General features: G+C 36.1%; 1 protein-coding gene across 2 annotated transcripts in view; it reads right to left on the bottom strand.

The window, feature by feature from the left end:
* Positions 1-22,994: 22,994 nt before the first annotated feature.
* The window catches only part of CYTIP (cytohesin 1 interacting protein), an 87,527-nt gene continuing 84,713 nt past the window's right edge, over positions 22,995-25,808 (bottom strand). For both annotated transcript variants that reach the window (XM_049773128.1, XM_049773127.1), the window contains 2 exons: positions 25,281-25,347; positions 22,995-23,461 (listed from right to left, as the gene is read on the bottom strand). In XM_049773128.1, the coding sequence (XP_049629085.1) occupies positions 22,995-23,461; positions 25,281-25,347 (534 nt within the window). The remainder of the gene's footprint in view (positions 23,462-25,280; positions 25,348-25,808) is intronic.

Genomic DNA, 25,808 nt, shown 5'->3' on the forward strand with positions numbered 1-25,808 from the left:
TGTCTTTCTCATATGCAAAATATATTTATTTCATCCTGATTGTCTCTAATACTAAACTATTTTAACATGAACTTTGAAATATTAAATCCAGGGGCCGGAGCAATAGCACAGCAGTAGGGAGTTTGCCTTTCAAACGGCTGATCCAGGACAGACCTCAGTTTGATCCCTGGCTTTCCATTTAGTTCCCCAAGTCAAAAGAAATTTCTGAGCACATAGCCAAGAGTAATCCCTGAGCGTCACCAGGTGTGGCCCAACCCCCTTCCAAATTAAGTCCAGATTCTCATTTAAATATCATATTATGATATGATTTATTTTGAAATTATGATTAATCTTAATTAAATGATAAATTTTAAGACAGCTTTAAACTAGTGAATCATGAAAAAGAATGGATTTCCTAAATATAATAACGGGACAAGCATAAATCAGGTAGCCTGTCCCATTACAAATGGGAGAAAGCAGAGTGAAGTATGTAGAGGCATGTTCTAAGAAAGTACAAAACATAGCAAGCAAAGTCCAGAAGATTTCAAGATTTAAGGTAAATATTTTGTTCAATACTCTACCTTCTGAATCCACTTAGGTAGAGATCATACTAGATAGCCCCATGTCCAGAGCATCAAAGTCACCTGAAAAAAAGCCCAAAAGCACCACTGTTCAAAATCTGGAAGGCCACCCTATTAATATGTAGATTACCTTCAAGGTTATTCTTCTCTATTTTGATATATAAAAAACATATGTAAACAAATTGCTCTATTTTCTTTTCTATGAACTTTAATACAGGCAAAAGCCTAATATTATTTCTTCTTATATTTACTCCTTTACATTCAAGCTAGGAATGTTTGCCAATGCACTCTGTTACTATAATTCCTGACATCTGCTGCGGTGGCTGTTATAACAATGGTTCAAATCTGAACTAAATCTTTAGCAAATTGAGCCACACTTGCTTTCTTTTCTTTCTTTTATTTTAATTCCTTTTTTATCTTTTTTGTTTGTTTATGGGCCACACCCAGTAGTTTTAGGAGCTACTCTGTCTTTGTCTGCAGAGTTTGCTCCAGCAGTTCTCAGAGAAACATGCAGTGCTGGAGATTAAACTGGGGTCTCCCATAAATAGAGCATATGCTCAACCGATTGAGCTACCTCTATGGCCTCTTATTTAAGCCACTTTATTATTGGTTTCTTCACAACATGTTTCCTCACTATTATTTTGCAATATGAATAGACTGATCTGTCAAACATTCATATTCTGTATTCTTTTTTGCCTAAAAATCCATTTTTATGTATCTTCTTTTATTTACTGTAAATCAGTAAAAAGAACTTGTCATATCTTTAATACTTTGCTTATAAATCTCCTCTGCTACATATTCCATCTTTTTTTTTTTTTTTGCCCACAAATTTAACCTTCCAGAAGATAGCAGGACACAGTAAAGTCAAGTTCTTTGCCATCTTAAAACAAGAGCTTCTCTATTATCCTTTTATCCATGTAATAACTCACAAGAAGCATCTTTAATGGTTTTTTCTAACAATGTTCTGTTTAAGATAATTATGGATCACTAATAAGATGATGTGTTCCTTCTAGCTCTCCTCTTTTTACCTTTTGGTTTCATAATATTCACCTTTAACATTCATATCTATATTGGCAGATATTCTAGTCCCCTCAAAACTCAATAGCCTTTTCCTGCCAATTCAGTTCTCGGCCAGTTCTTCATCTGCTTTTTATTCTTAGATATGTGTCGCAGACACACCCCTTTTCTTGTCTGTATTAGTCAGTATGCCATAACCAATACCACATAAGGGTGGAATAAACAAAACCACGTTTTCTCACAGATATGGAGATTGTGCAAGATCAAGGTTTTAGCAAAGTTTAGTTTCTGGTGAGCATGCTCTTTCTGTATTGGCAGATGTTTGCTTGTCCTCAAATGACCTTCCTATCCTCAAGGCTCTGCTGGTAGTCAGACTCCAGAGTTGTGATAAAATAGATTCCCCCCTCTCCATCTCATTTGTGGTATTTCAGTACAGTAGCCTAAAAGGATTAAGATAACTCTATAAAAGTCACAAGTGCAGTCCATCTGTTTAACTTATAAGTGCCTACACTACTTGCATTGGAGTGTGCGAGCACGCACACACACGTTCACACACACAGCGCACACATACATTCACAAACACACACACAAACACACCATAGACACATCTTAGAAACTAGTTATCTCTTAACTCTTGCTATATAATTGCATTTTCCAGAATATCATAGAATGGAATCATACAATACAGAATCTTTTCAGTCAAGCTTCCTTTACTTAAGCAACAATTATTGAAGATTCATCATTACTTTTATGCATTGATAGATCATTTTAATAGGTTAATTATGTACCAAAGGTTTTTCTTTCATTAGCCCATAAAAAAGAATTTTAATTGCTTCCAATTTTGTTTATCTTGAGTAAGACTGCGACAAATATTTATATAAAGATGAGTATTATGGTGGATGCACATTTTAAAATTCTTTTGGGAAATACCTAAAAGTGTGATTGCTAGGTAAAATTAAATGATAAAACTATGTGTGGTTTTGTAAAAAACAAAACAGATATTTTTCCCTAGTCATACTAATCACATATACATGAACTACTAGCTTGTAAGTGAAAATTTCAAATTGAATTAAAAATATATATAGCTGACATTTTAGGACATTAATTTGCTAGTTATCTACCACCCAAAAAGATATGTCTATTCAGATATTTGATTATTTTAGTCAAGCTGTTTGTGTTCTTAATTTTGAATACTAAATTGATTTCTACATAGATATTAGATACAAGTGTTTTTTCAGATATTTTACAAATATTTTTCCTGTTTATAATATTTCTTCTTACTCTCTTCTTCTTACAGTGTCTTTCAAACAGAAGTTCTAAGAATCAATAAATTTAAATGTATTTCATTTCTTTCATGACTTATCCTTTTAGTGTATATGAAAACTATGCCCAAACGCAATAGTATTTAGACTTATGCCTGCACTATTTTCTATAAATTTTACATTATATGTTTTAAAACTAGGTGTATAATATATTTTATCTAACTTTTGTGAAAATGTGTAATTATACATTTAGATATGCAGTTCTTGCATAATTGTTGCTGGAGCACAAATATTTCTCTCTACTTATTTCTTTGTCTAAAATTAGAGTAAGTACTACTCTATTTTATTTATCTGTTTCTTTGCCAATAGCTCAATGTTTTTTTTAATTTTTTAATATAAATTATTTAAGAACCATGATCACATACATGATTGTAGTGGGTTTCAATCATAAACAGAACACCCCCCCCCCCTTCACCAGTGCAGCATTCCCACTACCAATGTCCCCCTGGTCCTTCCTATCCCCTGCCTGTATTTGAGACAGGCATTTTACTACAGTTACTTTTTTAGGTTTATTAAGCTGTTTTTTCCCTTAAATCTTATCCTTAAAAGATAAGATTTAAAAAAATACAATAGTAACATGTGAGAGTGGCAATCACTGGTGTTTGCATAGGCCCAGCAAAATATGGGGAAAACAAAAAAGAAAAAGAAAAGAAAAAAGCCTTGGCCTAATTACTAGGAGGCCTCACCCTGAAGTTTTCTGGCATAAAACTGTTGTATATGTAAACATTTTAATGGGATTATTACGTTACTGACCCTACCCTGATCGGTGATTGTGTCCTACCCTAGGTTGTGACCTTGCATTCTGCTCCCACCCTAGGGTGGTACCTGATTCTGCTCCCACCATTGGGTGGTACCTGATTCTAGGGCATAAAAACAAGGGTCTGTGGAAGGCGAGAGGTTTTTTGTCCTGGACCTATTCTTAGGCCGTTTGGCTTCGGCTTCTTCACAGAATAAAGAGCTGTTTTCTTCGGAAGCCTGACTGCCTGTTGGCTTTCTTCCTGCCGCATTCACCTTAGAACCGCTGACTGAACAAGGTAACAGACGTGTGGTCAGAGCTGGAGGAGAAAGGCCTCATCCTCCATCCCTCCATCAGTCAACCTCTTCAGGGGCTGACTTGCAACATAATCTCGCCTCAAAGGAACAAAAGGAAAAAGAATTCAACTGAATCAACTAAAAGCGCTTTAAAATGTAATAGACAGAAAATGTTTAAATGAATCATTTCAAATTCAAAAAAAATTTTTTTAATGGCAGAGCAGATCTAAAAGAGAATTTCATGCATAATATGAACATGGAAAACTCTACTATAAGTGTATAACAGTATATATACAAAGTTATTGTATAACAGTAACTCTTACAAGCGTAACAATGGGGAAACCTCGCAGGCAAACACTATGCACAGAGAATGAAGATGAAAGCTCGGATGACCTAATAAATTCCAACCACCTGATTAACCTCTCGAATAAATAAAATAAAATAAAATAGCAATATGGAAGATGTTTGTAGAACTCAAAGAAAGCATAGATCGATCTGAACAGAACACAAAGACAGAAATCAGAAAACTCCAAACTGAAATAACAGATCTGAAAAACACGGTAGCTCAACTGAAAACCTCAATGGATGGCCTCGCCATTAGGGTAACAGCAGCTGAGGACAGAATCAGCGTGCTGGAAGATGAGATGCAGAAAAACTCAACGCAGCAGAAGAAATTGGAAAAGAACCTTAAGACAAATGAACAGGAAATGGAAAAAGTACTCAAGGAATGCGAACAGATGAAAATAGAAGTCTCTGATAAACTTAACAGAAACAACATAATAATCATTGGAGTCCCAGAGACCCAGGTAAGAGATCTCCAGGAAGAATCAATTGTCAAAGATATCATCAAAGATATACTCCAAGAGTTAAAGACTACATGAAATCAAATCCTTCATGCCCAAAGATTACCAGCTAAAAGAGACCCAAAGAAAAACACCCTAAGACACATCCTCGTTACAATGACAAGTCTCACAGATAGAGATAGAATACTGAAAGCAGCAAGATCAAAAAGGGAAATTACTTTCAAAAGAGTATCCTTAAGACTTACAGCAGACATGTCACAAGAAACTCTCAAAGCCAGAAGACAGCAGTGGGATATTGTGACAAGACTGAATGAAATGAATGCCTCACCGAGAATACTGCACCCAGCCTGACTCACGTTCAGGCTTGAAGGAAGTATACATAGCTTCATGGATAAACAACAGCTCAGAAACTTCACAAATGAAAAACCAGCCTTAAAGGAAAAACTGAAAGGTCTACTTTGAGACAAGAGTGACCAACAAACACAGCAAACTTATCTACAAAGATGATATTAAATCCTATGACAATCATCTCCCTCAATGTCAATGGACTAAATTCACCAATTAAAAGACACAGAGTGGAAAAATGGATCAAAAAGATGACTCCAACCTTCTGCTGCCTACAAGAAACACACCTGAATAATCAGAACAAGCATAGACTCAAAATCAAAGGCTGGAGAAAAATCATCCAAGCAAGCAGCACCCTTAAAAAAGCTGTGGTGGCCTATTAATATCTGATGACACCAACTTTATACTCAGAAAAGTGGTAAGGGACAAAGATGGACACTTTGTACTAATCAAGGGATATGTGCAACAGGAAGAAATCAGACTTTTAAGCATATATGCACTCAATGAGAGACCAGCAAATTATGTAATACAATTATTGACAAATATCAAAGAAGACATCAATAATAACACAATAATTGTGGGAGACCTCAATATGGCCCTGTCAACACTTGATAGGTCAACTAGATTGAAACTTAACAAAAACATACTAGCTCTGAAAAGAGAAATGGAAGAAAAAGGACTAGTAGACATATATAAGACATTCCACCCCCAAAAAACTGGATACACATTCTTCTCCAATGTACATGGGTCATTCTTCAGGATAGAACACATGCTGACACATAAAACATACCTTCATAAAATCAAGAGGCTAGAAGTCTTGCAGGCTACCTTTGCTGACCACAAGGCTCTGAAATTAGATGTGAACTACAAAGCCACACCGACGAAAGACTTTAACAATTGGAAATTAAACAGCCTGCTACTAAACAACCAGTGGGTCCAGATGAAATAAAAAATGAAATCAAAACTTTCCTGGAAACAAATGGTAATGAAGACACAAACTGCCAGAATCTATGGTACACAGCAAAAGCAGTCCTGAGAGGAAAATTTATAGCTTTGCAAGCACACATCAAGAAGAACAGGCATACCAAATAACTTAATAATGCGGCTCAAAAATTTAGAAAATGACCAACAAAAGGAACCCAAAATAGGGAGACATAAGAAAATAACAAAACTGAAAGCAGAAATTAATGAAGTGGAAACCCCCAAAACAATCTGAAAGATCAATGAAAGCAGAAGTTGTTTCTTTGAAAAAAATAAACAAGATTGAGAGACCATTGGCAAAATTCAAAGAGAGAGAGAGAAAGAGAGAGAAACCTGATAACCCATATTAAGAATAAAAAGGGGGAGATCACGACAGATATTTTAGAGATCCAAAGGGTAATCAGAGACTACTTTGAAAAACTTTATGCTACTAAACATGAGAACCTAGAAGAAATGGATAAATTCCTGGACACTTATAACCTTCCATGGTTAAGTAAGGAGGATGTAGCATATCTAAACACCCCCATCACTATGGAGGAAATTGATACTGTCATCAAACATCTGCCTAAAAAGAAAAGCCCAGGCCCAGATGGATTTACTAGTGAATTCTTTCAAACCTTTCAAGAGGAATTACTACCAATCTTATCCAGGCTCTTCCATAAATAAAAAAAATTGGAACACTCCGAAACAGCTTTTATGAAGCCAACATTACCTTGATACCAAAACCAGACAAGATGTTGCCAAAAAATTACAGACCAATATCCCTGATAAATACAGATGCAAAGATCTTCAACAAAATCCTGGCAAATAGGATCCAATGCGTCAAGAAGATCATACACTATGACCAAGTAGGTTGCATCCCAGGAATGCAAGGATGGTTTAACATCCGTAAATCTATCAACATAATACAAAACATCAACAACAAGAAAAGTAAAAATCACATGATCATATCAATAGATGCAGAGAAAGCATTTGATAAGGTCCAACACCCATTCTTGATCAAAACTCTCAGCAAGATGGGAATGGAAGGAACCTTTCTCAATATAGTTGAAGCCATCTACCACAAGCCGATGACAAATAATATCATCAATGGAGAAAAACATAAAGCCTTTCCTCTAAATTCTGGTACAAGACAAGTCTATCCACTCTCAGAACTCCTCTTCAACACAGTACTGGAAGTACTTGATATAGCGATCAGGCAAGAAAAAGATATCAAGGGAATCCAGATAGGAAAGGAAGAAGTCAAGCTCTCACTATTTGCAGATGACATGATACTCTACTTAGAAAACCCTAAAGACTCTACAAAAAGCTTCTAGAAACAATAGGTGCATATAGTAAGGTGGCAGGCTACAAAATTAACACACAGAAATCAATGAACTTTTGATACACCAATAATGATAGTGAAGAGATGGACATTAAGAAGGCAATCCCATTCACATTTGTGCCACACAAACTCAAATATCTTGGAGTCAACTTGACCAAAGACATGAAGGACTTATACAAAGAAAACTATAAAGCCCTGCTCCAAGAAATAAGAGAGGACACATGAAAACAGAAGCACATATACTGCTCATGGATTGGCAGGATTTTCATTAAAATGGCAATACTCCCCAAAGCATTATATAGATTTAATGCAATCCCTCTAAAGACACCCATGACATTCTTCAAAAAGTGGATCAAACACTTATGAAGTTTATCTGGAACAATAAACACCCTCGAATAGCTAAAGCACTCCTAGGGAAAAGGAGTATGGGAGGCATAACTTTCCCCAACTTTAAACTGTACTACAAAGCAATAGTTATCAAAACAACATGGTATTGGAATAAAGACAGACCTTCAGATCAGTGGAATAGGCTTGAGTTCTTGGAGAACGTTCCCCAGACATACAAGCATCTAATTTTTGACAAAGGAGCAAGAAATCCTAAGTGGAGCAGGGAAAACCTCTTCAACAAGTGGTGCTGGCAGAAATGGTTAGCCACTTGCAAAAAAGCGAACATAGACCCCCAGTTAACATCATGTACAAAGGTAAAATCCAAATGGATTAAAGACCTTGATCATATCTGATACCATAAGGTATATAGAACAACACGTAGGTAAAACACTCCATGACATTGAGAGTAAAGGCATATTCAAAGAGGAAACTGCACTTTTCGAACAAGTGGAAGCAGAGATAAACAGATGGGAATACATTAAGCTGAGAAGCTTATACACCTCAAAAGAAATAGTGCCCAGGATACAAGAGCTACCCACTGAGTGGGAGAAACTATTCATCCAATAGCCATCAGATAAGGGGCTAATCTCCAAAATATACAGGGCACTGACAGAACTTTACAAGAAAAAAAAATCTAATCTCATCAAAAAATGGGGAGAAGAAATGAACAAACACTTTGACAAAGAAGAAATACAAATGGCCAAAAGGCACATGAAAAAATGCTCCTCCTCACTAATCATCAGGGAGATGGAAATCAAAACAACGATGAGATACCATCTCACACCACAGAGATTGGCAAGGATCACAAAGAATGGCACAATCAGTGCTTGCGGGGATATGGTGGGAATGCTGTCTAGTCCAACCTCTATGGAAAGCAATATGGAGATACCTCCAAAAACTGAAAATTGAGCTCCCATTCGACCAGGTATTCCACTTATAGGGATACACCCTAGGAACACAAGAATAAAATACAAAAATCCCTTCCTCACACCTATATTTATTGCAGCACTATTCACAATAGCCAGGCTCTGGAAACAGCCAAGATGCCCTTCAACAGATGAATGGCTAAAGAAACTGTGGTACATATACACAATGGAATATTATGCAGCCATCAGGAGAGATGAAGTCATGGAATTTTCCTATACATGGATGTACATGGAATCTATCATGCTGAGTAAAATAAGTCAGAGGGAGAGAGATAGATGCAGAATAGTCTCACTCATCTATGGGTTTTAAGAAAAATAAACGTCATTTTTGCAACAATCCTGAGACAATAAGAGGATGGCTGAAAATTCCAACTCATTTCACGAAGCTCACCACAAAGAGTGATGAGTGCAGTTATAGAAATAACTATACTGAGAACTACCATAACCATGTGAACGAATGAGGGAACTGGAAAACCTGTCTAGAGTACAGGTGGGGGTGGGGTTGGGATGGAGGGAGATTTGGGACATTGGTGGTAGGAATGTTGCACTGGTGAAGGGGAGTGTTCTTTACATGACTGAAACCTAATCATAATCATATTTGTAATCAAGATGTTTTAATAAAAATAAGGTAAAAAAAAGGTGTGTGTGATAGAAAAAAAAAAGAATAGGCCACAGGAAAAAAAGCCCCCCGCCCCCCGCCTTTCACAAATCCTTGCTTTTATCCCCCAATCAGGTACCACCCAATGGTGGGATCAGGAACCACCCAATGGTGGGATCAGGAACCACCCAATGGTGGGAGCAGAATCAGGTACCACCCTAGGGTGGGAGCAGAATGCCAGGTCACACCCTAGGGTAGGGCATAATCACTGATCAGGGTAGGGTCAATAACTTAGTAATACCATTAAAATGTTTACATACACAATTTTCCCATTTGTTTTTAGTAAACAAACAATATTGTCTATAATTATTAAAGAAAAAACTAGTCAATAATAAAAGAGTGGCTGTTTGCATAAGCGCATCAGAGGAAAATGTAAAGAAAAACTTCTAAGCTAAACACAGGGTGTCTAAAGCCAGAAACATGTGTCAAGAAATCAACTAAGCTCCTGAGATGATAGACCTATGCCATACAAGATGAAGAATTTCAAGTAAGTTTTTCCTTGGAGAAGCCGATGGAGAATCTGAAATTCAATGATCAAGGATCTAGTAGGCGATGAGGAGCTCCCAGGGAAATCAGAAAGCCCAATTGTAATCCATAGGCATAGATCCTTCGAAGAGACGCCAGAAAGGTTGTGTAGCAGGCAAGAAGAAGCACCTTTTCTTTATTTGTTGTTGTTGATGTTGGTTTTTGGTATTTGGTTTTTGGGTCACACCCAGCAGTGCTCAGGAGTTACTCCTAGCTCTATGCACAGAAATTGCTCCTGGCAGATACCGGGATTCGAACCAATGACCTTCTGCATGAAAGGCAAATGCCTTATCTCCATGCTATCTCTCTGGACCCATTTTCCATTCAAGTCCAGGTAGACCAGAAAACCTAATTCAAGGTATTGAATTAGGCCCTTATTTTGGAGGAAGAAGCATATACCCCCTGTACAGTGGGGGGGCCACTGCAATGATGATTGATAGGCAACTGAACTTAATTCAAGTTCTTAGTCCAGGCAAAAGTCCATATGTGGTCTGAAATTGATGTACCAATTACAGCCGATTATTTATAGATGGGAGCTTAAGTCGCAAACCAAAACAAAATGTTTAAGGCAAAGAACCTCCCTGTGTAAATAAACAACTTGAGGGCCCATCCAAAATGGATAGTATTTCGCCTATGATGCGCCAATGCAAAAAAACCTGAGAACAGACAAAAACATCATTTAGGAAATTATAGACAACAATGTCTAACCCACTAACCTAAAGTCAAGAGAGCAAAACCCTAATGTAATACAACATCAATTCCTAAGATTAAAAATTAAAATAGAAAAACATTAATTACAATAGTCAAAAGAAGTGTAGTACCAAATATAAATTCAAAGGATTACAATTATAAGAAAAATACAAAAGGTGAAATTTCTACAGAGTCCAATGCCAATCTGTAAAGATGAGGGGTCTGGAACTCCAAAAAGACTGGAAAAAACACTTGATGGGTTTGAAAAAGTGGGTTGAAGCCTGGTACAGAAGATAACATCTGAATAAAGAAGGAAGGCCAGTACAGTCATCCATGTGTTTGGGAATCCCCATTGGTTGGGCTTCTGCATTTTCTTTGGGATTGGTACAATCTTGGGGTAGCCATTGTAGAAATAGTGTTCAATAGCACTGTGTATGTGGATGGAAAACCAGAAATTCGGATAGCACAGTTTAACTGGGATCCAGAGACTGTGGGTCTTATCCATGGATCTTTTCTCTGGGGTTACATTGTGACACAAATTCCAGGTGGCTTCATTTCCAACAAGTTTGCAGCAAACGTGGTACAAAACTCCAACAGTCATGCATTTCTTCCTCAGGCTGAGAACAGGAGGCTTGTAGTTGTGGGTGAAGGAGAGGATTTGCACATGTGAAGGGAATCCTGAAAATTAAATATTAAGGACTAGGAAGAGAGAAGGAAGGATAAGGAAGACTAAATTGAGGAAGATAAAGTTAGGAAAAAGGGAAATATATACAAAATATGCAAAAGAGACAGACAGAACAAGACATACACATACAGACTTCACAAAAAATATGGCCATAACACTCACTCATGCCAAAAAATATTTGTTGAAAAGGATCCAAAATAGATCATAAGAAAAAAATTCAGCTGAATCAACTAAAAACGCTTTAAAATGTAACAGCCGGCAACTGTTTAGCTGAATCATTTCAAATTCAAAAAAAAATTTTTATGGCAGAGCAGAGTAGATCTGAAAGAGAATTTCATGCACAATACAAACATATAAAACTCTACTATAAGTGTATAACAGTATATATACAAAGTTATTGTATAACAGTAACTCTATGATAGTCAATAGCAGGCGAGAAGCACTGTAAAGAAAGTAAACCTAAAAAGTATTATGTCAGCGTCTCAACACCTAAATTGAGGGAAATAAAGCAATTATGTTAAAATAAAAAGAGTTAAAGTCATTAAATGAGTATACCTAGAAAGAAAAGCAACATTAATATGATGAAAATATTTTCTTTCAGGTAAACCTTGACTAAATTAAATTCTAAGATTTCATGATTAACTGAGACCTAGAGCAGTAATGAAATTAAGACATAAATCCACCATACAAGGAAACACATTGGGGGTTCATGATTTTCAATCCGGTTCATTGATCATGCCTGTAGAAAGAATCATAGAGCATTAATAGCAACCGATAAGGGAGTGAAATGATTATCTAGTGTTCATTGTAGATCTTTAAGAAGTATAAAATGGGATGTATGCTGCTGTGGATTTTATCAATGTATTGGGGACTTTTTTGATCTTCTTGTCATTGAAATTGATCCAGTGTTGTTTTGCAGCAATTTTTCAGTGTGAAGTACAATGTCCACAGTGAACTTTACCATAATGGTTTGACACTGATAAGTTGTGTTTCTTAATCTTGCTTTTATTCTCTGAAGTGAATTCTACTAAATTGATGTCTTCTCTAGGAAAATCCACATAAGTGTGCAATTTTTTTTATTTGCTTGCCATCAAAAGCAAAACGTTTCAAGTGTATTATAAGTACTGGTGACAGTTTCCATAAGTACGTTTTCTTTGAAAAATCCCTTCTAGTTTTGAAGCTGTTGCACTGAACTTTGTTGTCATCCCTTAAATCTTCTTATTTAAAAAAAATTCAGAGAGGTATTCCTGTAATGTACATTTATCTGTAGATGTAACAACCAGAGACAAGTGAATAAATGTCTCATAAACCTTAGACTTTTGGTGGCATGTGAGACACTGTAGTATAGATTTGAATTGTCCTTGAAAGAGATCATAAATAATAGGTTTGTGAGCCTTTTAGTGTTCTGAACTAAATTGTTCATAATTTTCATTTCCCATAAGATGTGTAGTTTTATCTGTCATTAGATTCACAGTAAGCAAGTCCTGATGTAGTACCTCTATTAGAAACATCAGTAATTCATGTGGATCCTGCTGATTGTGTCCAGCAAACTGGTCATTAAGTAAACCAATTGTTACTTTGAAGCTTTCAGAGTTAATATATCTATGAAATCCATTTTCCATGGTTTTGATGAGCCGACCAAATTCTTCGGCTAATTTACCTTCATACACCATTAGATTTTTCTTGTTAATATCCTTTTTATAATGATCTTGATGAAAATACGGAGTCAAGTCTGAAATATTATACAAGCATTGCAATATTGAGTTCATGTCGCAAGAGTTTCCTATATTTTGGAGTCCAGTTAAGACTTTAAGTCTTTTAAAAGACTTTTAAGTCTTTCCTTTTGCATCTCGGAGTGTAAGGGTTTATCACTACCATCAGTCTCACTCAATGTATGGTGTGTGACAGCTAAATCTTTGTTCACAGTCCCGGAGACCTAAGCAATATTACTGTTGTTAGTGTCTTGAGTATTCTGTTTTAGATCTGAAGGGGAGTTTATAGTCTGAACCTGATCATTTGTGCTAGTCCGATTTCTAACAAGGTGTAATGGAACCCAAAATTTCTTGGGAGGGTTGTCATTTGTAGAAAGATAGGCATAACCCCTTTCTCTTAGGAGAAGATATCCAGCTATCCATTTTTTATCCTCGTTGATCCAAATAGGTTTATGGGTTGTTTCTTGTCTCTGAATATCTTCTTTAAAATGTCTTTCTGCTGCAGTGTAACTTCACCCTTGGGGTAAGTTTAAGTAATATAGTGTGATAAGAGTCAAAGATGGCAAATCCGTTGGTGGTAAACCTCTTTTTCTATTTTTTTGTAATTGAGTTTTTAAGGTTCTGTGAGTCCGTTCTACAATGGCCTTCCCCTACAATTGTAAGGAATTCCTTTCAGATGTCTTATCTGCCATTCTTTACAAAAAAATTCAAAAGTTTTGCTAACATAGGCTGGCCCATTATCAGTTTTTATAGAATATGGAATACCCATAACAGAAAAACCTTGTAAAACAAAACTACAAACAGCCTTAGATTTTTGAGAAGACATAGGAATTGCCCACATAAACTGAGAATAAGTGTCCACTACAACATGAAGATAAGGTTTACTTGGAAATAAATCTGTTTGAGTTATATCCATTTGCCAAAGTTCATTAGACTGTAAGTGTCTTGGGTTTGCTCCTGCTATGTGAGACATTTTTGTTAATGGTGCACATATGTTGCAGTTTTCTACAATTTCTCTAGCTTGCCTCCATGGAATTTGGTAATTCACATGTAAATGGTGAGCATTTGTGTGTAGGGCTGAATGTTCCTCTACAGGTGATTTAAATATAGGCATTGCTAGCAAGTCAGCAGTTTTATTTCTTTGAGCCATTGGTCCTGTAAGACCTGAGTGGGCTCTAATATGAGTGATGAAGATGGGCTCAGTTCATTTTTGAAGACGCTGCTGTAATCGTTTAAGTAAGTTCTGTATGATCGGGTTATTAACATTAAGGAAAGCAGTGGTTATTACATGACATAAATTTACCACATACAAAGAATCAGAAACCATATTCATGGCTTCAGCTACATTTTCTAATAGGTAAATTAACGTTGCTAATTCAACTTTCTGTGAAGATTTATATTTGGCATCTATGGTTATATTAATGATGTCTCCGTTTATTCCTCCTTTTATATTTTGGGATCCATCAACGTAAAACCCTTGGCATTGGGAATAGGAGAATCCCGAACAATTGAAGAAATAACAAACTGAGTTTTCTTTAAAAAGTCCAAGTTTTTCCTGCTGGATAATGGGAGGATATTTTACCTGTGAAATCTGAGAGGGCCCTTTGTAGAGATTCATTAAGAGGCAATATTGACTCAATTTCCTTTTTTTGGTATTGGCAAAACTATTATATCTTGGTCAAAAACTTGGAAAGATATAGATCTGAGTCTTGCCTTGATAATAATCTCTGAAATCAGTTCCGAATAGGGGACAACTGAGCGAGGCTGTCTGTTATGTAAATATACCCATTCCAAAGGTCCTGCCTGTTGCATCAAGGCCCCCGTGGGGGTTTCTAGAGTAGGGAAGATTAACAGAAATGTCTTTTCTCCTGGGATGAATCTTAAGAGAAACAATTTTTGTAATCTGCTCAAGAAGATGTCCAATTCATTTTTGGCAGCTGTTGTTAAGTTTCTCGGGCTATCTAAAGCAGGGTCACCCTCCAACATTTTAAATAGATTAGACAACTTTGCATTCGGGATTCCTAGTGCAGGGCGGAGCCAATTTACATCACCTAAAAGTCTCTGAAAATCATTAAGTGTTCTGAGGTTTTCTTTCTTGATAAAAACTTTTTGTGGACATATTGACGCCCAGTCCAAAATAAAACCCAAATATTGATACGGTGGCATTATTTTTTTCTAAAGCTATTTTCATTCCTGATGTTTGTAAACAGTCAATCATATAAGAGTATCAGTCCTGTAAATCTGTTTCATTGTTCATTGTGAGCAAGATATCATCTGTATAATGAAATATCATGGCTTAAGGAAATTTTTCACGAGCAGGGCTCAAAACCTTATCTACAAAAAACTGGCTCATTGTTGGGGAATTCAGCATGCCTTGGGGAGAACAGTCCATTGAAAACGTCTGCAGGGATGGGCATTACTGAGAGAAGGAACGGAGAATGCAAAACGTTTTTTATCATCTGGGTGGCTAGGAATATGGTAGAAGCAGTCTTTCAGATCAATTATAATTAGTGGCTATTTCTTTGGAATAACTACAGGTGATGGTAAACCAGTCTGCAATTTGCCCATAGGTATCATGGATAAATTTACAGCTTCAAGTTCGATCAAAAGTCTCCATTTACCAGATTTCTTTTTTATAGTGAATATAGGTGAATTCCATTGAGAAAAAGATGGTTCAATATGTCCTAAACTTAGCTGTTCCTCCACTAATTCTGTCAGCACCTTTAATTTATCAGTTTTAAGGGGCCACTAACCTGTTCAAATTGGTTCATCAGATTTCCATTTTATTTTTATTGGTGCTGGGGTATTTATGGCAGTGGCCCCTACTAAAAATTTTGAGTTTTTAAATTGAAAGGTTTGGCTTTTCTGGAGCTAATGGGATGTGGAATTCTGCCTTCCACTGTTTGTGTAGGTCACGGCCCCACAGGGATGGTGAAAATGGGCCAACGTGAGGTCTGATTATTGCTTTTTGATGTTCTGGGCCATAAAATATTATAGTCCTTGTACTCAACAGACAGGAACTCAGGCCTCCTACACCTTCTAGTGAATACGGGATTTCCTGAAGAGACCAATTTTCTGGCCATTCTTTATCAGAAATTACGGTAACCTGAGCACCTGTTTCTATCATGCCATGAAAGGGTTGCCCTTCCAAGTGAAGTTTGATCATTGGGTGTTCATTTATAAATTTAGTAACCAGAACCATGATTGGGTTTTGAGCAGCACCCAGATCTGTGCTTCCAAAACCTCCAATTCTAATCTTATCTGAAGTCCCAAATTTGACATAAGGCACTATTACTATCTGGTCAATCGCTTCTCCTTTTTTAAAGGTCCATGTAACTGGTACGGTAATAACTACAATGATTTCTCCCATAGAATCTGAGTCAATGACACCAGTGGTTACTGATATACTGTGTATGTTGAGGGAACTTCTGCCAAGAATCAAACCGATAGTATCTGGGGTTGGCGGGCTCACAATGCCAGTTTCTAACATGTAAGGGCATGCTCCTGGGTAAATTGTAATGTCCTATGGGCATAATATGTCTAATCTGGTGCTCCCTGATGTGGCGTGAATTAATTCCCTTATAGTGATGAATTTTCTTGGGCTGGGCTTGGAAGGATTATTGTCTTTGAACTTTGTCCCTGATTTGGAAGGGCCTGGAGGGAGGCCCTGTGGGCATTTCCCTGCATCTTGTATGTGTGCCCTTGATGAGCTGAATTTATAAGAAGATGGCAATTCCTTTTGATATACCCCTGTTTTCCACAATGGTAGCAGACGATTTGCTTCCTGGGGATTGTGTTGAAGCCTCTTCTTAGGTTATTATCAATGAGGTTTCTGGATCTGCAATCTTTTGCCCAGTGGTGACCCATTTTGCATTTTGGGAAAAGACCTGGTTTATGGAAAGTGCCCTGTCCCCGAGGGGAGTAAGGCATCATTCCCTTGGTAACTGGGAAGGTTTGTACCGAGTTTAAGTGGGGTGGGAGTTGGGGTTCCCCATAGACATTCTGACAGGCATAAAGGAAATCATTCACATCTGCCTTTTCATTTAATGTATTCAATATTAATCTACAGGCCGAATTTACATTATGATAGGCAAAGATTTTACTAAGAAGTTTCTCATCTCCTCATCTTCGATTTGTAATTTCAGAGCATCTTTAATCTTACCTACAAACTCTGCATATGGCTCATAAGGGCCTTGGGTAATTTTTAAAAAGTTTCCTCTACCAATGCTGTTAGAATCAATTTTTTCTCATGATGACAATGCAATACCCATAATTAAATTTAAGATTTCTTTAGGTAAAGCTGCTTGTGTCTCAATATTTGCAAATTGATTTTCTGCCATCAATAATTCATACGATAGAGTAACACCTGCCACTTGTTTTTTTGTATCATCCGGGCTATATAATTTAGCTTTTAAGCCTTCTGAATAGTACATTTCCCATTCAGTTCGCTGTTTAGATGACAGGCATTTTTCAGCGATTCTTTTAAAATCATACAAAGTCCGAAAAGAGCTATGACTCCAAAGTTTTAGTAACTCCACACTGTATGGTAATTTTGGACTATACTCTTTACATGCTTTTTTAAACCGATCTAATTCTTCCATCTGATAGGGTACATAGTTAGAAACATTTACTGCATGTAAAGGGGATGAGGCCAGATTAGCCAAATTACTCTGAATAGAGCGCTGAGGCTGTGAGTGTGGTTCATCTTCTGAATCTGTACTGTAGTGCGATTCAATTTTGTGAATAGAATCTGGTCTCACTTCTGGAGTTAGCACTGGAGGTTGATCATTGTCTGAATCACTACTGTCATGTGATTCGCTAGAATCAGGCTTAACTTTCCAAGTTGTTTTCCTTCCAGCAAAAATTCCTATATTGTTGTTGGTGGGGCTGGATTGGTCAGCCCGCACCTTGGTCTGAATTTTTGTCAGAAAGATTTCCTTATTATTTATAATGGTTTTAGCCTCACCATTTCTACACTTTATATTTCCTAAATACCAGCCAATACCTATGCTCACAGTAACAACGTGAGCTAACACAGAAATTCCACAAACTATGATGGCTGGAGACAATGCAATTTTTATTTGAAATATAGACCACAACCATCCAACTGCAGTGATTGTCCTTAGATCAAAACAAATTAGTTTAAAACAAGATGGAATAATGACTTGTATAATAGAGAACCAATGCGTAAGCAAAAAGGTGGCACAATCCACATGACTAACCACAGAAACCATTTAATGGTCAGCAGAGAAAATTTCCAATGATGTATTTTACTTACAGTTATTGAGGGTCCAGGTTCAGCCTGTCCGGGTGCCATAATGTTGCAAATCAGCCCCTGATGAGGTTGACTGATGGAGGGATGGAGGATGACGCCTTTCTCCTCCAGCTCGAACCACGCATCTATTACCCTGTTCAGGCGGCGATTCTGAGGTGAATGCAGTGGGAAGAAAACCAACAGGCAGTCAGGCTTCCTAAACAAACAGCTCTTTATTCCGTGAAAAGGCCAAAGCCAAAAGGCCTAAGAATAGGCCACAGGAAAAAAGCCCCCCACCTTCCACAGTCCCTGCTTTTATGCCCCTGAATCAGGTACCACTCAATGATGGGATTAGGTACCACCTTCGGGTGGGAGTAGAATGCCAGGTCACACCCTAGGGTAGGGTACAATCACTGATCAGGGTATGGTCAGTAACTTAATAATCCCATTAAAATGTTTACATATACAACATCTGCTATATAAACTCTGGAAATGTCCCAGCTTCACATCTTCTTGACTAATCTTATTTTTGGTACCAATTGTTATAGTATTGTCTTGTTTTCAGTTTCTATTGTTTATTGCTGGTGGTGAGAATTTAAGTCAACCAAAGGAAACACAAGAGTACACTGGTCTGTCTGAAAACTCTGGGGCCCTATAGGAGGAGAGTGTGCTGAATCTCTGGCCAGTAGAAGCCTCATTAGCTGCTCCTACATCTCACAGCCACCACCATATAAAGGGCAAAAACTCACTGCTTCATAAATAATCTCATAAAGCAGATCATGAAGCAAGTAAGCAGGTCTAAATTGACAAAATTCTTAGATAGAAAGATCTATGGACTGAAATCTCTTGGACCTTCTTGGAGTACAATGAGCGGCCTCCCCTGAATCACCCTGTACACCAAAAGCCTCAGTGGTCACATATTCCACAGCCTTCACCATGCAAACACCATGTGAATGACTTTACAGTTTAACAAATAATCTCAGAAGAGAGACCAAGCCAATAAAGCTCAGAGATACACCACTATTTGGGCTAAGAACTCTGAGGCTCCTTTGGGAGGAAATGAGATAAGAATCATCCCAGTTCCACAGATCCTAGATTTTCTGGAGGATTCAAAACATATGTGGATACATATCACATGAAAATTCTATTTGAGCAAAACAATTTTGATAAAAAAAAGGGAGAAAATAGCATAGAAACCCATTAAACCCAATAAGTGAAATCTATAATAGAGATATCAACTATCATCATAATAGGTTATTAATATCTTTAATAACACCATGTGAGATATACAGCAATTTTCACAAAATTTCTCTTGTTGAAATATTTTTGATGATTGCCCTTATGAATATATTGCAACAGCAATAGAAAATGAATTATTTTATTGAGGGACAGCTTGAGGTATGGTCAAGAAACTGGGATTAATAGTGGAGGGATGCTCACATTGGTGATGGGATTAGTGCTGGAACACTGAAGGCTAAAAACAACTGTATTATGAACAACTTTGTAAACCATTGTGTTTGATAGCTAAATTTTTTTCCTCTTAAAGCAGTCATTTCATTAAGGTAAGGAAGGAGAGGGCAAGAAGAAAGCTTTGACATTGAAGAATATCTTTCTTTAATTAAAAAAAGATATCAAAGTTTTTATTGCCTTAAATTATGTAAGGAAATTAGCATAAAATGCAAAGTGTTTGCAATCTGAGGATTTAAATATAGTTATTCTATACGAGTTACGATATTTTGATTGCCCATAGCCAAAAACAATTATTCATTATTGTCAGTACATGCAACTGTCCCCAAGTTTGATTTCTTCAGTACAAACTGGGACTTTTAGATACTATTTATATCAATACAAACTGGGATTTTTATACAGAGTTTACCTAAGATATAAAAGTACTGAGAAGTAAAATGTGATGGTAAAAGTACATTGAAAAAAAATTGTTTCAATATGTTTGACACAATCATATTTCTTTAACCACATGACAAATTTCCAAGTTTGACTCAATTGATTTATTAATGACATAGTATAAAATACATTTTCATAAAAAATTATTAACTAATGCAATTTGCCTATTATATATTTAACAACTTTGAGTAAAAATAACACCTCCATTTTTCAATTATTTCCCAATGAATTACAACAAAATAAGTCACTATGCATCTAAAACTTAAAAATATACAATCATTAAGCCCCAATAAAGTCAGACTCTAACACTGAAAAGAGGTGCTGTGAGAAATTTAACTACATTTCCACTAAATATCTAGTTTTCTCACAAATTGTGAACACACAAAACATGACATAATCTTCCTTCCTGTGCTTTGCTTACCAAGTGGGTTTTTTTTCTCCTCAGAATAGATTAATCAAGCTTTTGGTTCTCATTCTTGTCACATATTATGCTGAAATTTGCTCTTTCTCTTCTTAGTATTCTTTTGGGGTTTGACTCTTACAGTAATACAGGGGGATTAGACGAGATTTACCATTTAAGGCCACAAAAAATGATAATGACTTATGGTATGAATTCCCAGGTGACATAGTCTCAAGATCATGTCCATTGTAGAAAACTTTTAAGTCATGTTTTATTCAAATAAATGGGATAGTTTTTTCCCTAGATTTGGTAAATCATAACAACAATAAATGCTGCATTTACAGAAGAGATATTCAAGATGATAATCTAGTCTACAAAGAGAAATTAATACTATAATTCTAATTATAATTGTTTTCAAGCCCTTAACTTAAAAATGTGTTGCAATTTTTAACTTTGGAACATATGAAAACTTACAGGTATCTTTATTTAATAAGTACAATAATTCATTTTAAATATTTTTGTTTGGGGGGATGGGGTCATGTGATAACTGCATAGAACAACCAGAAAATGGGCAAAAAATATTTAGAAAGATAAGAAATGACTCAGCAACTGACCATAAAATTCAGCAGTTGATCATAAAAGTTCCTGCTTCCTTCTCTGTGCACCTAATAGTTGCCTGCTGTTCAAGCTATTCAAGCCAGGAACACATGGAAAGCACCTTGGACTTTCCACTAAGTGGAATACAGAACTGTACTGCTCCTGTGACGCACACTGCATACTGATTTACATATGAATGAGTTTCATTTAACTGTATATTTAATGCTTTTCAGTTTGGAGAGAGAAGGTTATTTCCTAAAAGGAATCTTTTTGCTCTTTTATTATTTATTTCTTTTATCATGTATGTTTTCCTTTTGCTCCTTTTTAAAAATTGACTCAATTATTTTAATGAGGTGCAGCATTTTCATTCAGTCACTAACATCTCTGTTTCTCCTAAACATAAACACACAGTTTAAAATCAGTAGAACTATATTACTTTATCCAAATTATCTGCACTAGTTTATCAGTAAAGAGTAGTTGTACAACCAAAACAGGGAAGTTATTGATTTTAGTGGGTAATGAATGAACACATAATGGATAGACTGAATGTAATGTTATACATAATAGAAATAAAACAATGCTGAGACAATGACTATTTGGAATATGTAATAAAGTAAGGTCTAATGTGAAAGCTGTACAGAAGAGCATGTTTTTCCTGAGTCTTTAAAATTTTATACATTTATAAAAATATAAAAGCAATCAACAAATCACAAAATACTGAAAGTCTTAGACTTGTCATCAGCTTCGAAATACAAGTTAAACCAGGTGAGAAAAATGGCATGGCTTTTATCTTATATCCATCTTTTACTTTATATCCATCTCCCTCAACATGCTTCTTAAACAACTTTTTATGGATTTCATGATGCTTATGCTCTTGCCTTAAACCCTACTCTTCCTGTTTGAATGCCCCCACGAATGTAAGAAATAACTGATGGTAATCTTTGTGATTTTTGTTATTGATTTGAACAAAAACTGTTTTTTTGGGGATAGACCACATAGGATAGTACTCTCAGAACAGTTGCAGGAATCCAATCCAATCTTCTACTTACAAAGCAGCCACTCAGCCCTTTGATTATGTCTCCCACACTAAACCAAAATATTTAAATAGCGTATTAGTAAACTTTCCCATCTATTACTGAACTTAAACATAAATATTTATATTTTTTGTTTTATTTTTTTGTTTTGTTTTGTTTTTTTGGCCCACACCCAGCAGCTCAGGAGTTACTCCTGGCTCTACACTCAGAAATCGCTTCTGGCAGGCTCAGGGTAACATATGGGATGCCGGGATTTGAACCAATGACCTTCTGCATGAAAGGCAAATGCCTTACCTCCATGCCATCTCTCCGGCCCCAAATATTTATATTTTAATTTAATTTTTAAATTTGTAATTAAAATTTTGTGGTTTATAATGCTCTTACATTTCTTATGGTTTCTTATGCACAGAATTCCAACACCACACTCATTTAGAACTAACCTACTAACTTATGTATAAAAAATACCCCCAAATTTCATAATATTTATTATTATTATTATTTAATTATAATTGAAAAAACTATCCATGTAATACATAATCTAAAAAATAAATACATTTCTGTTATCGCAGGCAGCATGGTAATGAACAAAACCTATGTCAAGTTATTTCCTACCTGATTATTTAGTTCCCCTACTCTCAGCTCAGAACATCAGTTGTCCTAGTTGGAAAATAATTTAGAAAGCAAAACTAATGATTAAAACTTTAATAAAAGTCACTATTGTGATGAAATAGGGTATCAGTTTTGCAATCCATCTGCAATGCCACTAAGCTGAGCAGAACTGATCTAATCATGTTGAGAGAAGTTTATGAAATAAACTAACACAAAGGGCACCAGAACCTACTAGAAACGACTCTCTTCCTCTTCCACTGCTCGGTGAAGACCTGGGATAAATTTTAAGAGCTGCTTTCGCACACTCCCTCGTTTGCCTTTTCGAGGCAGGGTCCCAAACATGCTTGAGAAGTTACCCTCCCATAATGGAGACATGGACCCGCTGCTGGCAGCACTAATGCTCCGGTTCCTCCTGGAAGAAGACCTCTTCAGAACATCATCCCCATCTTTGAGGACAAAACATTCATCATCTGTGCTTGTTTGGCGGCTAAAGGCTCCCCGGCTCGAGTCCTCAGACACACATGTCTGGTAGCCGTCCTCGCTGTCTATTGTCATGGAGCTGAGCCAGCTCCTACAGCTGCTCTCACTGGATAATCTATGCCGGTCCAGGAGGGTTGAGGTTGGTCCAGGCAGACTTCCAAACAAAGCTGATTCATCTATGTCCATGTTTTCCAAATTTGGAAAGTTAGCCGCATCACCTAGATCACAGACAACAATGGTTACTATAGAATGTTTTGAACATGGTTCTTTCCATGTAAATAGACCTGAGCATCCATCCCTCTGTTTAAAATTTCTCCTAGAAGGGCACAAGCAATAAGGGTAAATAATATTTTTCACTGAGCCTTGAATTAAAATGAGTAAGTAGATGTTCATGAAGCTATTTGATATAACTGACCTCAGGTTTCCCACATAAAAATGTCCCCATGGTCATGAAAGCAGTTCTTTTAAATTAAATTAATTAAACAAGATTATTCATCCAGTTCAAGTCATTTGACAGTATGTCAGTGTAATGTAGGAATCTCCAAACTGATCATTCTAAAAACTTAAGTGATCTTTCAATCTTTTATTAAAATTCTTCTAACAATGAGGTTTCAAAGACTAATTATTAGAAAACGCATCATATGGTTTTGTCCAACAGTGTATTTGATATATAGTTACTAATTTTTTAAAAATAATTGTTAAATTCTTACTTCTCCAAACTAGGGAAGACAGCTGTGAAACCTGGCTTTGAATGATGATTATGGAGAATTTAAGGACATAAAACTCAATATTAAAAGTTTTGTCTTAAAATACTTAAATGTGCTGGAATGATGCTACATTAAGACAACATTAAGCAAGTGCTTCAAATGATTCAGTTGAAGAAATCAAATTTTATCTACTTAATTTAATTTTTCACAAATCTTTTATAGCCTAGATCTGAACTCACCAAATTTAAATTTTAATCACACACCAACATACTGCCAATCTACCACTTGCTTCTGTATATTTGAGTTGGTTGGTGCGCTATTAGGAGTATTTTCTATCCTGAACATGACGTAATTAGGTCACTCTGTTTTAAGGGAAAAAGAACACAGAAATGCTTTTAATTTGTGCTAATTACCTCTATAATGCTTTCCTATATCTTTGATTGATAATATAATGGGACTTGATGTTTCATTTAACAAGAAAATTGATATGGTCAGCTATAAAATATTTAGACATAATGCTACGCATTTTGTCAATACAGTCTATTTTATTTCATGTTTAAGAACCTTTAAAGACTTCCAATCAGAGAGTGACTGACTGCCTTATTAAATTTCATAAAATATATATTTATTATAATCAAGAAAGAGTAAACTAAAAATCTCCTTTAATATCTTAAAAATTGATACTGCAACAGCCTTTTTTTTGTTTTTGGTTTTGGTTTCGGGGTCACACCGGCAGTGCTCAGGGGTCACTCCTGGCACTATGCTCAGAAATCGCTCCTGGCAGGCTCAGGGGACCATATGGGATGCCAGGATTCGAACCATCATCGTCCTTCTGCATGCAAGGCAAACGCCTTACCTCCATGCTATCTCTCCGGCCTACTGCAACAGACTTAAAATGACTTAGTTTGGGGAATGAAGAGATGGTATGGGGGTTAAGGCACATGCTTATTTGTAGCCATCCTCAGAATGAGCCCCAGTAATATACAGTCCATCAAGTATCACAGGTAAATATATAAAAAATATATAGTCTTTAATTATGTTTGCTGAAGTAGTAGGAAAATAAGACAGATTTCCAAGTGTCTTTTGCAAGTATATGCACACATGTCCATATGTTTTTTCACATACATGGAGGAAGAAATGTAATTGATTTATTCCTCTGAAAACACAGGCCGCTCCAAAGGTCATGCTTTAAAAACATGGACTAGTGGTATCTCTGATTCATCATAGAAAATTGTTCTTTTAACTATAATCATCTTAAAACAACTTAGAGGCAGAAATACTAAAACAAAATAAATTTGAGTGTGGTTTCTGAACAGGAAATTGCATTTACCATGAAGCAGGCGTTGTTCCTGTAATTGCAGAGATCTGTACTCCACCCATTTTTTCTTCAAGGTTTGCTGAAAGAAAGAAAAACAGTCTTAATTATTAGGAAATTTCAGTGGAGATTACAATTTATTTTGGGGTGTTGAGATTTGTCATTATTATTTTTTCCTTTTCTATTTTACATGAACAATCCCTCTCATTTATATGAAAGATAATTTCCTATATAAATGGACATTTAGTATATTATTTTCTTAAATACAATGTAGTAACAATAATATATATTCTTTAAAAAATAGAAACACATACTTAGATATAAGTCCATGGGGAAGGAGACACCTAACAGAACTTGGGGCTACTCCTGGCCTACTGTTAAAGGGTTGTTTTCATCAGTACTTAGAAATCCATGAGGAATTTAATTTCTGAATTAAACCTAAATCTGAAAAGCATGAACTCTAGTCCTTTAAGCTATGTTCCCAGACTTGTATTTTTATTTATAAAATTATTATAGATACAGACTGATTAGATTTATAATCAA

This window comes from Suncus etruscus, chromosome 5 (genome assembly GCF_024139225.1).
Source record: "Suncus etruscus isolate mSunEtr1 chromosome 5, mSunEtr1.pri.cur, whole genome shotgun sequence".
NCBI classification, from domain to species: Eukaryota; Metazoa; Chordata; class Mammalia; order Eulipotyphla; family Soricidae; genus Suncus; species Suncus etruscus.